The sequence below is a fragment of the Chiloscyllium plagiosum genome, chromosome 16 (assembly GCF_004010195.1).
Source record: "Chiloscyllium plagiosum isolate BGI_BamShark_2017 chromosome 16, ASM401019v2, whole genome shotgun sequence".
Classification (NCBI taxonomy): domain Eukaryota; kingdom Metazoa; phylum Chordata; class Chondrichthyes; order Orectolobiformes; family Hemiscylliidae; genus Chiloscyllium; species Chiloscyllium plagiosum.
This window is the reverse complement of record NC_057725.1, coordinates 39143454-39157202: the sequence shown is the minus strand read 5'-3', so window position 1 is coordinate 39157202 and position 13749 is coordinate 39143454. Positions and strand designations below refer to the sequence as shown.

Below are 13749 nucleotides of genomic sequence, written 5' to 3'. Positions count from 1 at the left end.
ATTTTGCGGGATAGATAGACAGAAATGTAGCGTACCCCTATGTAAGATCAGTTTGGAGTGCCAACTCAAGACTGGGGAAGTAACAGTGGGAGTGATTGACAGAGTGTCAGTTCCAAGAATACAGTTCATTTTTGGGAATAATTTAGCAGGATCTAAAGTGGAAGTGACACCCCTTGTTGTGGAAAAGCCAAAGGAAGACCACAGAACTGAGGAGTTAAAAGAAAAATACCTTGGAATTTTTCTAGTCTGTGTAGTAACAAGATCCCATTATCATAAGAAGTAGTGGAGGCTGGTACAATCCAACATTTAAAAGGCATTTGGATGGGTATACGAATAGGAAGGGTTTGGAGGGATATGGGCCAAGTGCTGGCAGGTGGGGCTAGATTGGGTTGGGATATCTGGTCGGCATGGACAGGTTGGACCGAAGGCTCTGTTTCCATGCTACACATTTCTATGACTCTAATAGGTCAAGTTTTGCACCTTCTCAGGTAGGTACATCCACATACTGAATCAGAAAATATTCTTGTACACACTTGAATTCCTCTCTATCTAATCCCTTAACACACTGGCAGTCCCAGTCTATGTTTGAAAAGTTAAAATCCCGTACCATAACCACCCTATTATTCTTACAGATAACTGAGATCTCCTTATAAATTTGTTTCCCAATTTCCTCTGACTATTAGGGGGTCTATAATACAATTTAGAGGTCTAATAGAGGTAAGATCTCCAGAAATACAGAAGACAGTTCTGAGACTAGAGTTTACCAGACTGAGAATGTCTACATAAAGGACAGAATACCATATGCCTGTGATGTGATTTGCTTTTCAGTAATTCTTTTCGTCTTCTGTCAAAGTAAACATCCCAATACCTACAATTTCATTGCGTCATCCTTGCAGTTTTTAAGCTGGGTTCGGAGTCCTGACTGAAAGTTATCAATCTCAACGAAGAATCAACAAGTGGCTAGATTTACAGTTTGTTTATTTGATTGTAAATTGCTTTAACACACCCTGGGGTCATTGAGATACTATGTAAATGCAATATTTCACAAAAATTGCACACGTCAAACAAATTTTACAACGCGAAACCTAATTGCTTTGTCTCGTGTTAAACAGTATGTATTTCCTTTGCAGACTGACTGCATTTGGAGCTGAGTTAAATATGGTGGTCCTTGAATTGGCAGGAACTTGAGCTGCCTGCAGTGTCGGCTGCTGGCCAGATCAACTGCAAGATGGTAGGACAGCAGCCTTTTTTCCCTGTGCCATGCTCGTTGAGTAAAAGTCAGGAGCAGCAGCTAGTTTGGGGAAAATTATTTCTCGAGCACTGTGTTTTGTACTCTTTGGGGGGGCTGGAGCCTTCCTGTCAATCAGAGAAGTCTAAGGCGCGGCCCTTTAAAAGTGGCCACCTCGGAAAAGCTTCTCATTTCGATTGGGAGGTTTCAATGAGCTCTGGCAACTGTTCGGGTATTTTCTTTCACCCCATGGTTGCTGGGTGGCCACGCTTCTTTTGAGTGCGGGGAATGTTTTACTCGGATATCCTGAAAGAAAATCGACGCCAACAAATGGATATCCGAGAGGCTGCCTCTCTCCGCCAGCAGAGGCGGATGAAACAAGCAGTACAGTTCATCCATAAAGACTCGGCGGATTTACTGCCCCTGGATGGTCTCAAAAAACTGGGAACATCCAAAGAAACCGTAAGTGCCTATCTAACGTTTGCTGTGTGACCAGTGAGGGGATCTTATTTTCCATCAATGGTTATCCTGTTGCTGGCATTTCCACAATATGCGGATGGTATGGAGAGGATTTTAACACACTCCATTGGTACTTAAAGTGGTCTAAACAAGAATTTCTCTCCATTTCTCCGGGCGCAGGATTCACAAGTAGTCCTGTGAGGTGCTGGCGTATTATTAAATGTAGATATTCATAAAATCCTGATTTCTGTGTTTCGTTGTTCGAGTTCTGAAAATATTTTTAAAAATCTCCATACCATCTTCTCCCATTTCGCATTTTTTTTTTGGTATGCGAGTGCATCGTTTAGAAAAGGAACAAACTGTAATACATCCAATTCAGCAGCGATCGGAATTCTCCATTCCAAAGCGTTCTTAAATTTAAAGTGCTCGTTACAATATGGGGACCCCTTCATTTGGGATTGACTAAACATTAGCTGATCCATTGATGCACTAATGGTGATTTATTTTTGATTATTCTAGAAATACTCACTATTGTATATTGCATGTGACACTTTGGGTGTGTTCAGCTGCTGTCCAGTGCTGAATTTCACAGCCAAATATCGGGAGAGGTTTAGAACAGGCGGCCAATTCAATGTTGGCCAGTTTATATTATCACCTGAAGTCAAAATTGCACCAGTGTGTGCTCGAAGTGATCTGACGGGGACACAAACCGGGCAGCACTCTCAGTTAGAGTAATCAGCCGGGGGCGTTTTCCTGAGGGAAGTGAATAAGGATCATCTCAGAACAGGGTTGAACTAACCGACCCCCAAAATCTATATACTCTTTAAAAGGATAACCCCTTAGCGTTTATTCGTGAAGAAAACTGGAATACAATTTGATCTATGGAAATATTGCAGTTTAATAGGTGACCAATGGGTGTGAAACGGAATCTGTTTAAGAATACTCTTAAAATGTCAATTCTGATTTCATGACTGACTCTTGACAACACATTCATACATGTGTGGTTTGCCCAAATAATTTTGGACACATTTTAATATTTTAGAACATGAAACTTATTTGCTTGCAAAGCTGAAGACATTTTAATTAATGAATCACGCCACACAATGTAAATTCCAGGTTAGCTCCAGTGTTAGAATAACTAGTTGGGAAGTCTCGTCCCCATAATTTCAGAACCCAGAGACCATTCATCCAGAATTTCCCAAACTACCCATTTGGTTCACCTCCTTCCCAGATAAAATGATACATGCATAATAGATTAAGGAATATTTTATGGAAAACGAATTGCATCAGCATTTTAACCGGCACAAATTTAAAACAATACTAGAACAATACTCTTCAGACAGGAAGGATGGGATGTGGAATGTTCTATCTTTGTTGAAGAAAAATCCATTACGTTTATTAAATAGAAGAATAAATTTAAATGGAACTAACAGACAACTGGGATAGTGGTTTATGAGCACTTGAAGGGTCCAATGACTTGTTTCTCTGCGATAACGTTCTATAAAAACATTCCATGCAGTTGCTGAAGCAGACACGCACTACTGTCTTCTCCTTACTTGTATGGTTTTACAGGTTTCAATTTTAGAGGCCAAAGATAAACTAATGATGCTCACGTCCATCGCTTAAAGCTGCCCTCAAATGTATTTGGGCTTCCGAGCTGCTGTAACCTGGCTACTGATCCAGCACGATGCCTGTACATCTGTGCCATGTGTGAATAGGACAAGGAATGGTGAGGTTCTTTGACCAATCAGATTCAAGAACCCTCTCTGAAGCAAGTAGCCCAAGTTCACTCGATAGCATGTTTTTCAAAGCTGGAACTATCAGCGATATCCCGCTCTTGTACAGGGTTATCTTTGATAGCAACTTCCAGATTTCGTTGTGTAACAGCGCATGCGACCACCACAAGTAGCTGTCAGATTTATTTCATAATTATAACGGGTGGTATTAGCCTCGCTTAATAATTTGGGAAAATATTCACCTCCAATTTTTTTTTCTTAAAAACTTTCTCTCCTTCGGAATAATGACAATTCGGATTGGTACCATTTTAACCTATAGTGGTGATTTACTCGAAGCGAAAGAATGTATTGAACTGGTCGTTGTTATCTACACAGTTGGATGCTGATGCACTCTTGAATAAGCAAAATTGTTTCGCATGATAATTCTAGATAAAGACTAAGGATGTCAATGTAATTGTTCTTATATGACTTTACTGTATTCTTAAACATTTTCCTTTTAGCAACCACATAACATTTTGCAAAGACGTTTACTAGAAACCAACTTGTCAAAATTCCGAGCCAACAATCGAGAGACATGGTCTTCTAATAATTCATTTCCAGTTCAGAACATAAGTTTTCATCAAACCAAACAAGAATTTCACAAAAAAACACAGGAAGAGGACCTAATATTTGTGCGTTGCAAGGTAATGGCCAGTTCCTTTCAAAGGGTATAACATAATTCAACCAAAATGTATAAAGTCGATGCCATTTGTATAAATAATCATATTTCTATTTAGGTTACATAAATATGTAAAGAGAAGTAGAAAAACCACAGTGGTCCTTTTTAAAATAATGCTTGAAATTCTATTGCAGAGCTTGTTTGTGCATTTGCTTCATTGATCCTTGTGTATATAGCAAAAGTCTGATTTGAAGCATTTATTTATTCAATCCTCACTTTGTAAATTATTGAATAAGTTGTTTTCATAATTGATTGGTAGTATTAATGAGCCTTACCTACTGGAAGGAACCATGTTTAGGACTGAAGGGATTAGTGAAGAAAACTCAACCTGGAAAACAAAAGCTGGAAAAACTCAACAGATTAGCTAAATCTGTGCACAGAAGTCGAGTTCAGTTCTGATGGAAGTTCTGTGACCTGAAAAATTAACTGTAATTCTCTTCACAGATGCCAACTAATTTGCTGAATTTTCCTAGCTTCTTATTTCAGATTTCCTGCACTTACGGTATTTTACTTTAGAAAGCTCCATGGGTAAAGGTGATATATGTGAGTAACAATAGGTCACATTTTATACACTATTGCCGATGGTTTCAATTACCAATGTTTAAATGCAATTTAGAAATCTGCCTGACTAAAAAAGAGTTTCAATCTCCAATAAGAACATAAGACCGAGGAGCAAGAGTTGGCAATTCAGCCCAATGAACCTGCTCTGCCATTTTAAATGATCATGACTGATCTTACCTCAATCTCGGTCTACTTTCTTGACCGCTCCTCATAACCTTTAACCTATTATTAATTAAGAATCTGCCTATCTTTTCCTTAAATTTATTCAGAGTCCTAGGGCCTATCTCACTCTGGGATAGTGAATTTCATAAATTTATGGCCTTTTAAGAGTTGCAAATTCTGCTCATAAATGTTTAAATCTGCAAGCCATTAGCCTAAAATTGTGACCTCTCATTCTAGATTGTCCCACAAGAGGAAACATCCACTCTCAGCCTACTTTATCAATCTCCTTTAGCATTTTATATACTTCAATTAGATCTCCTGTCATCCTTCTAAACATTAGTGAGTATATGCCTAAATAGCGAGAACTCTCTTCATAAGCCAAGCCTTTCATCTCTGGAATGAATCTCGTGAACATTTCTTGAAATGCGTCAAGGCAATTACATTCTTCCTCAATTAGGGGGATCAAAACTGCATGCCGTTCTCCAGATGTTGTTTCACCAATTCCTTGTAAACTTGCAACAACACTTCCCCAACTTGGTATTCCATTCCTCCAGTAATCGATGCCAAAATTCCATATTCCCTCCTTATTACCTGCCATACCTGCATACTAGATTTTTGTGACTCATGCATGAGGACACCCAAATCTCTCTGCTCCAAAGCGTTTTGCAGTTTCTCTTCATTTAGGTATTAAGTTGCCTTTTGTCTTCTTCTGACTAAAATGGATAACTGCTCAGTTATCCATATTATCCACTTAAACTATCCATAAATGCAAATTTCTTAGTTCTTAAGGACAATTTGTTTTCCCACCAATTTTGGGAATCTGCCAATTTTGCTATAGCACATTCTATCCCAATATCCACATCATGAATAAAGACCATAAATATTTGGGGCCTGAGGCCCAAACCCTATGGCACCCATTACAGCTTGCTGACCAGAAAAGGACCCATTTCTCCTGACTCTCTACTTTCCATTGGTTAGCCAATCTTCTACTCAAACTAAAATGAATGCCATCTGATCTTACTTTGTGTATTAACCTTTTGTGCAGCACCTTATCAATTATGTTTTAGAAGACCAGATGTGCTATATCTGCACCAGTGGTTTTAAACTGATGTGCCATGAAATTTTGACATCCATGCTACCAATCGTCTCTGGAGCCTTGATATCTTTTATTAAAGGAGTTGCCATTGACATTCATCACTGTGCATCCTCAGGAGAAAGAAAATCTACTCAATTACATAGCATATGTGCTGAAAAGTTTGAGAACCACCAATTTCATGATCCCCATTATTCATTTTGCTTGTTACATCTTCAAAGAACTCTAGCAAATTAGTCAAACATGATTTATCCTTCAAAAAATAATGCTGATTCTGACTTCTCCCACTCTCCAGTTGTAGCAGACGAACCGCCCTCTGAATTAACTCCACAGAATACATCCATGCCGACCAGGTTTTCCATTTACATGTATTTGGCCCATATCCATTTAAAGGCTGGTATCCCATCACCAAGTCATCCTTATTTACACATGGAGAGTCCTTGACATTGATCCAGCTTTCTCGGAGCCAGCTATGACACTCTGACACTCCTTATCTGTTAGCCAGTGCTCCCTGAGTGGACCAGATTAACAGATCCAATGAGGGATCTCATATTCTATGAGATCCACCTGGCTGACCTCATCACAGTGTCTACATCCCTCCCGCTCTGAGTCCAAGGACATAGGTTGGTTCTTTTTCTTGTAGCTCCTCCTGGGGCGTTTTAGCACTGGGTCAGGTTCCTCCAACTCTGCCTCTGGGTAGTGTGTAATGCACAGTAGCTTGCCTCTTGTGCCTGGAGTATCTCAGAAGAAATTCATTTGCCTCTTCAAGGTGGCAAAGGCATCAAGGTAGTGACATCTTCTGTGTCAATCTCAAATTCCGAGGTACCTTCAATGCTTGACAGAGATGGAGAACCCACAGGTTCGGGAAAAGTTGGAAAGGCTATCAAGGAGCCAGGCATGTTTGGTCATGCACCATTTGCAAGTTTTCAGTCTTCATATGATCCACATGCTTGTTCAGGACCGTCGCACCTAACCAAACTTTATACATCACAGGACCTAGATTAGATTAGATTACTTACAGTGTGGAAACAGGCCCTGCAGCCCAACAAGTCCACACCGACCCTCCGAAGAGCAACCCACCCAGACCCTACTCCCTCACATCTAACACTATGGGCAATTTAGCATGGCCAATTCACCTAACCTGCACATTTTTGGACTGTGGGAGGAAACCGGAGCACCGGAAGAAACCCACGCTGACATGGGGAGAATGTGCAAACTCCACACAGATAGTCGCCTGAGGACCTGACCTCGTGTTGACCATGCCTCTTACCCATGCAGTGTCATTCCCATTGTTCCTACATCAATCTTTGTCCATTTAAGTAAACAGTCTCTCTTGCTTAGCGAAGTGTTCTGTCTGGCACTGGCGTTCTTGATGCCATCTCCCCCCCCTTCCATGTCCATAAGATCAGATGTAACCTGGTACAGAGTCTTTTCCTCTGGAGCTCTCCCTTTAGTTGCTTGAGGAGTCGTCTTATAATCAGATAAGAGCTAGGACAGTTTGGAATCTAGTGGAGCTGTAGCCTATTCTTTTAGCCTGTCTTCAAATTTTGGACTGCTCTTTCTGCCAGACTATTTGATGATAAATGATGTGGAGCTGTCCTTATACTATATGGATACCATACAACTTTAGTAAATATTCAAATTCCCTGTTGATAAACAACGGCCCATTATCTGTGACCAACACTTTCAGGAGTTTGTGTTTTACAAATCATGCCAGCAATTTCTCTACCATTGTCCCTGTGTTTGATGAATGAAGTCTATGCATGTTCAGCCACTTTGAGTAAGCAACCACAACGACTAAGAACATAAAGCCCATGAAAGGATCTGAACAGTTGATGTGTAAGAGTTTACCTGGCCATTCCCACAAATGTGGGAGAGCTGCTGTCAGTAATTTTTGTCCTTGTGGCGCTCTGGGCACTGTCCACCAACACGCTTCTGTCAGCATCCAATCCTGGCCACCGGACATAAACGTGTCATCAATATCTTAATTTTGGAAATCTCTAGATGACCCTGGTGGAGTTCAGCCAGTATATGGCAACAACCTTTGCTCGGGACAGTCACTCTTGCCCCTATAACAATATACTGTCCTCTACTGGTCTCTCCAGGTCCAAAAAGGTCTCAGTTCTGATTACAATGGCCCTTTGGTTTCTCCCATCACCACCATCTGTTTCAGTTTTGCCAGGACCAGATCTTTCTTTATCTAAAATCTGATATTGTCAGCTGTGACTGGAAGTGTGTCCAGAAAATGTAAAATCATTGTAGACCATTCCAGTGGTGGTGCCACCAGTGGTGTATCTGCCAGTGGGAGGTGGCTCAATGCATCCACATTTGCCACTTGGCCTCCCAGACAATGTTCCAACTTGTAATTATAGGCACTTAATATTAGAGCCCACTGCTGAATTCAGCCTTAATCTATGGGCAGTACTTCCTTGTCCTCTTTAAGTAGACCCAGCAGGGATTTGTGGTCTGTCATTATTATAAATTTCCTTCTGAATAGCAGCCTATCTGTTCTCTTCCTCAATTTAGGTCTAGTGGGGCTCTGTTGCTGTCTTGAGTCTGAATAGTGGTAGTAACTACAACGGCTTGCTAACCTAGATCCTGAAGAAAATTTTAACCGTCTTGCTGAGGCTTGGCTTTGTTTAGAGATTTTGCTGTGGGCTGACCTAGAGTCCCTCTGTTCAGTTTATGTCCTGAGTGAGACCATACAATTGCCTTCACCAATTGCTCTTCCCCAGGCTCAGTCAGGCTGGCAAGGGTGTCCACTTCCACCAGAATGTCCTGCAACTCAAATGATTCACTTGCTGTATTTTCCAATGACAAGGCCAGTTGTGGTGCCTGTTTGAAGTCCAGTTGGGCTTCAGCGAGTACTTGCTTTTACATGGTTACACTATTAATCCCACATCCCAAACAGTGTCTCAGCATTTAGGGTTAAATCAAAGTCACATGGCTCTGCCAGTCATATTAATCGAGTCAAAAATCTCGATGTGGATTCCTCTGGTTCTTGAATTGCTGAGTAAAGCTGATAGTGTCTCAGAATCAGTGGAGGTTTGAGGTCATAATATTCCTTAACTAAATCTGTCAACTGTTGCAATGTTTTAGTATCTGATGCCTCAGAGAATGTTATGCTCCTAAAAACTGAAAAAATGGTGGGTCCAAAATCTGTCAGGAGAAATACACATTTTTCTCTCCTTCCCCAATGGCATTTGTCTGGAAAAAATAGTGCATTCTTTCCATATACTGAACTCAATCTTTGATAGCAGGATCGAATGAGTCAAGTTTCTGAAATAATGGCATGATGCTAGAAATGCTACCCGCAAGTCAAAGACTACTGTTGTGAACACATTTTTTCAGGACTGAATCCCACTCTGTCAGCACTAAAATAACTCCACTGAGACCAGTGTCTCATCACCAAGTCACTCTTTATTTAGACATGGAGAGTCCTTGAAGCTGATCCAGATTCCTCAGACCCAGCTCTCAAAGTGAACAGAATTTCTGACACTCCTGTTCTAATTTTTTATTCCATCATCAGGAAAAACACCCATGTGGCCAAGGTACCAGTGACAAGCACAGCCCCATAGGGGCAACACTCGTGTTCTTATCTGTCATCCAAGGCTCCCTAATTGGACCAGATTAACAGCTCAGTCAGGGAGGACATATTTAATGACATCCACATGGCTGACCTTGTTGCAATCACAACATCCTCTGCTATAAAAGGTTGAGTACTCTTGATCTACAGTTTAGCAAGATTGTTATAACACTTAGTGCTGTTACAACTCACTGATCTATGACTGCTGATCTATCTTGCAGCCCATGTCTGCATGCACAGTAACAAATGTATCTTGGAAAATTCTGTCTTTTTTTATTTTTTAAGTGTGCTGGAAAAGAGATGAAAGTGCAAATTGACACTGGTTCTCGATATAATCTCATTTCATCTGCCTGTGTGGATAAACTAGGGTAAGTAACAATACTGACTTCAATGTCTCTCATTCGTGGTAGTACTGATTACCTTTGCAGCCAGTTATTAGACAGAACTGTGATTTCTTTCTCACCTGATGATATGGACTAGCTTTAGTGTGAATTTATATATATCACTGCAAATGAATGTAATAATAAGACATACTGGCTGAAGGCCTTCTGGGATTTGCAAACAACTCAAGCTGAAATATATCTTTCAAAACACATTTAAAGGAGCAATTCCGTCAACAGTGTCTCAAAAATAATTTTCTACATTTACTAACATTGTTTAAGAGGATATGATGGTACCTGTGATAAATTTATGTGGTGCAATAACTAGAAAATTAAAAAAAATACTTATTCTGAACACTAGGGAGAAGTGATTAGAAACTGACACCTATCTGCTGTAGCATAAGTTTTGTTAAGCAATCAACGTGGCATGATAATGCAATTTGTTGATTGTGGTGTTTCCATGAAATGACTTTAGTAGAAAATTAGTATCCCACCTCATAACATTGATTAACAGTAAATCAAAGTGGAATATGGAGTGAAGAGAAATTGGACAAACTTGAGAAGAAATTGGACAAATTTGGTTTATTTTCATTTGGACGTCAGAGGCTGAGGGGCAACCCGATAGAGGTTTACACAGTTTTAAGAGGCATGGATAGAATGGATAATCATTGTCTTTTCCTGGGTAGAAACATCAGTTACTGGGGAACTTAGGTTTAAGGTAAAAGCAGGAAAGTTTAAAGGAGATGTGAGAGGCAAGTTTTTCTACACAGAGGGCGGTAAGTTTTTGGAATTCACTGCCTGAGGAGGTGATGACGATGGATATAATAGCAACTTTTAAAAGGCATCTTGACAGATACACATAGGCAAAGAATAGAGGAATATGGACTGTGTAGAAGCAAAAGCTTTTTCACTTAGAAAGGCATCATGTGTTGGTGCAGGCTTGGCGGGCCAAAGGGCCTGTTCCTGTACCGTACTGTTCTTTGTTCTTTATGATGGCCAAAATATGAATGGAAACCTGCAATATCGTAATTTAATGTACTCATATGATTTCTTTAAAAAAATTCATGCATCAAGATGTATGGCAAAGGGCAGTAAATAGGATGAAACCAAATTCTATACAAGTAAGAGATGCAGAGCTGAAAATGTGTTGCTGGAAAAGCGCAGCAGGTCAGGCAGCATCCAAGGAACAGGAGAATCGACATTTCGGGCATAAGCCCTTCTTCAGGAAGAAGGGCTTATGCCCGAAATGTCGATTCTCCTGTTCCTTGGATGCTGCCTGACCTGCTGCGCTTTTCCAGCAACACATTTTCAGCTCTGATCTCCAGCATCTGCAGTCCTCACTTTCTCCTCCAAGTAAGAGATGTAGTTAAACATAAAATAATTATCTAGCTGCAATGGGGAATTATAAAGCACCCCAAATTCCTGGCTGATTCAAAATAGGGACAAGATTTTTAGAGAACAGGTCCCTGCGTATGAATGGATGCTGCGTCCAAAATGTTAAGGGTTTGTTACAAGTTTGATTGATGATCTTAAATTGTTAGTGTAGTTATTAACACACAGGATTATTCAACAAGTACTAGCCAATCACATAATCACACCTAATGCTGCAGTTCTGAGTATTTCAAGAATGGTTGGTTGAGTACTACATATTATGAACAGCCAAAGGAACACACTGGTTCAATCAGCCAATGGTTGAGACCTGCAGGCTATGTATGTGGCATTTTACTGATATTGAAATTTACACAATGTTTCTTAACACTGTGGTCTTTTGGACCGACCTTTAGCCAGCATCCTGTTAGTCGAAAGTACCACTCATATGGCCACTGCATTGTAGTACCATGTAATGTCTTGCTCAACCTGTTATTCAATATTTTGAGATTCTGGGATCATCCCAGAATCTATCAGGTGCCTTTTAGGTTCAAAGGTGGTGACTTTGCCACTTATAAATATGTGTGTTACACAGCAATCGGTGATCTGATCATGATAGCTCTTGTTCTGCAGAATGGCTTTGATTAATTCTGTTTCTGCATCAAGCTTGCAAGGTCAGCAGATGGTTAAGGCCTAACTAATGATATTGCCGATAAAGGCAATTTTATATTGTATGTGGCTATACAAATGTCACAAGCTAGTCCCATTTTTTCTAAAAGCTGTTCCTTGGCTCAACGAGACTCTGTCCTTGATGTTTTTTCAGAGGGACAATAATTTTGGCTGGGCTCCGATCAGTCTGGTAAAGAGATGAAAAGGATTTTGAGAGGCCTTCTGTTTATGTGTAAACAAATGAGACTTCAGGCCAAAGTGGTCATGTTTTAAAAGTGATCTGTATAATGAATGGGGAGTGGTCAGCTCTCTAGCTCAGCAGTTCTTAGTTCAGTCTTGAACTGGTTGGAAGTTCAACAGGTAGCTGTGTGGAAACTCTCTCTCCTTACTGCCCTTCAACTTCAACCTGTAGGCACTTATTCCATTTATACTGTTTTTTAAAGGGAGTTTGCTTATTGGGACTGTTGTGTATATTCGGAGCAGCATAATTAAGTCTAGTTGAATAGGTTGCATTCTGTAGGGGTTCTTTATTTGGTTCTTTGTGTTTCACTGTGTAATTTTGTGAATAAATTTTTGTTTGTTTTAAAATCTAGTAGTCAACCTAGCTATCTTACTCCGGGTAATTTTCACTGTACACTTACCAAAACAAATTGCAAAGTTATGGTCTGGGGCTGCCTGCTTAAGAATGTTTTGAGTGGTCTGGCCTAGTCCATAACACAAATTTGAACTAAACAAATCACAAGAACTCTGCAAATGCTATCCAACTCTTATTTTCAAAATCACTATTTCAAAAGCAAACCAAAAAATATCTTAAAATTATAGGTTGCAAGAACTTATGAAAACAGAGAAGGATGACACTGAAAAATATGGAATGCCACTTATTTCAAAGATTACAGGACAAATAGAAAATGTTGGAATTACTTTAGGACAACTCAATGTTGAATGTTCAGCAGCTGTAGTAGGTATGTTTTCAGACTTATTATAAATGTAATTTATTATATGATTTTACATTTTACTATTTTTGTCATAGATTTATATGGAATATATTCTTTCTACATCTCCAACACAAGATTCCAGTGGATATCTAGCACAAAAGTATCAATTTGGTTTCAAAATAAGTTGACTAATAATGATATAAACATTCAATTCAAATTTATATACATTTTAACAGTTGAGTATTCATCCAGCTGACCCAGAGAGTGCTTTAATATTCTATAGCCCTGCATGTACACACTGCATATTAATTCACACAAATCATGAAAACATGAAATGCACATTCTTTTGTATAAGGTGATGAGTGTCTGAGCAGACAATTGAATGGGAAGGTGGATATTTGTTAATCTTCTGTTACAAAGTTTGTATTGTTATCTAACTCGGGTGGGTAGGGCAGCACTCTGGAGCATTGTTGGTGATTGACAAATCAACCAGGCCCACTAGGCAACTGAAGGAGTAAGGGTAAAAACAATGACTACAGATGCTGGAAACCAGATTCTGGATTAGTGGTGCTGGAAGAGCACAGCAGTTCAGGCAGCATTTGAGGAGCAGTAAAATCGACGTTTTGGGCAAAAGTCCTTCATCAGGAATAAAGGCAGAGAGCCTGAAGGGTGGAGAGATAAGCTAGAGGAGGGTGGGCGTGGGGAGAAAGTAGCATAGAGTACAATAGGTGAGTGGGGGAGGGGATGAAGGTGATAGGTCAGGGAGGAGGGTGGAGTGGATAGGTGGAAAAGAAGATAGGCAGGTAGGACAAGTCATGGGGACAGTGCTGAGCTGGAAGTTTGGAACTGGGGTG

The 13749-nt window shown here is 40.0% G+C and overlaps 1 protein-coding gene across 2 annotated transcripts in view; it reads left to right on the top strand.

The window, feature by feature from the left end:
* The first annotated feature begins 1177 nt into the window (after nt 1–1177).
* Nucleotides 1178–13749, top strand: part of LOC122557810 (nuclear receptor-interacting protein 3-like) — a 17944-nt gene continuing 5372 nt past the window's right edge. Inside the window, exons 1-4 of one of the 2 annotated variants that reach the window (XM_043705867.1) lie at nt 1182–1690; nt 3924–4106; nt 9829–9911; nt 12783–12922. In XM_043705867.1, the coding sequence (XP_043561802.1) occupies nt 1517–1690; nt 3924–4106; nt 9829–9911; nt 12783–12922 (580 nt within the window). In that variant the 5' untranslated portion in view covers nt 1182–1516. Of the gene's footprint in view, nt 1691–3923; nt 4107–9828; nt 9912–12782; nt 12923–13749 lie in introns of both variants that reach the window. The other variant, XM_043705868.1, reaches the window with a different exon arrangement.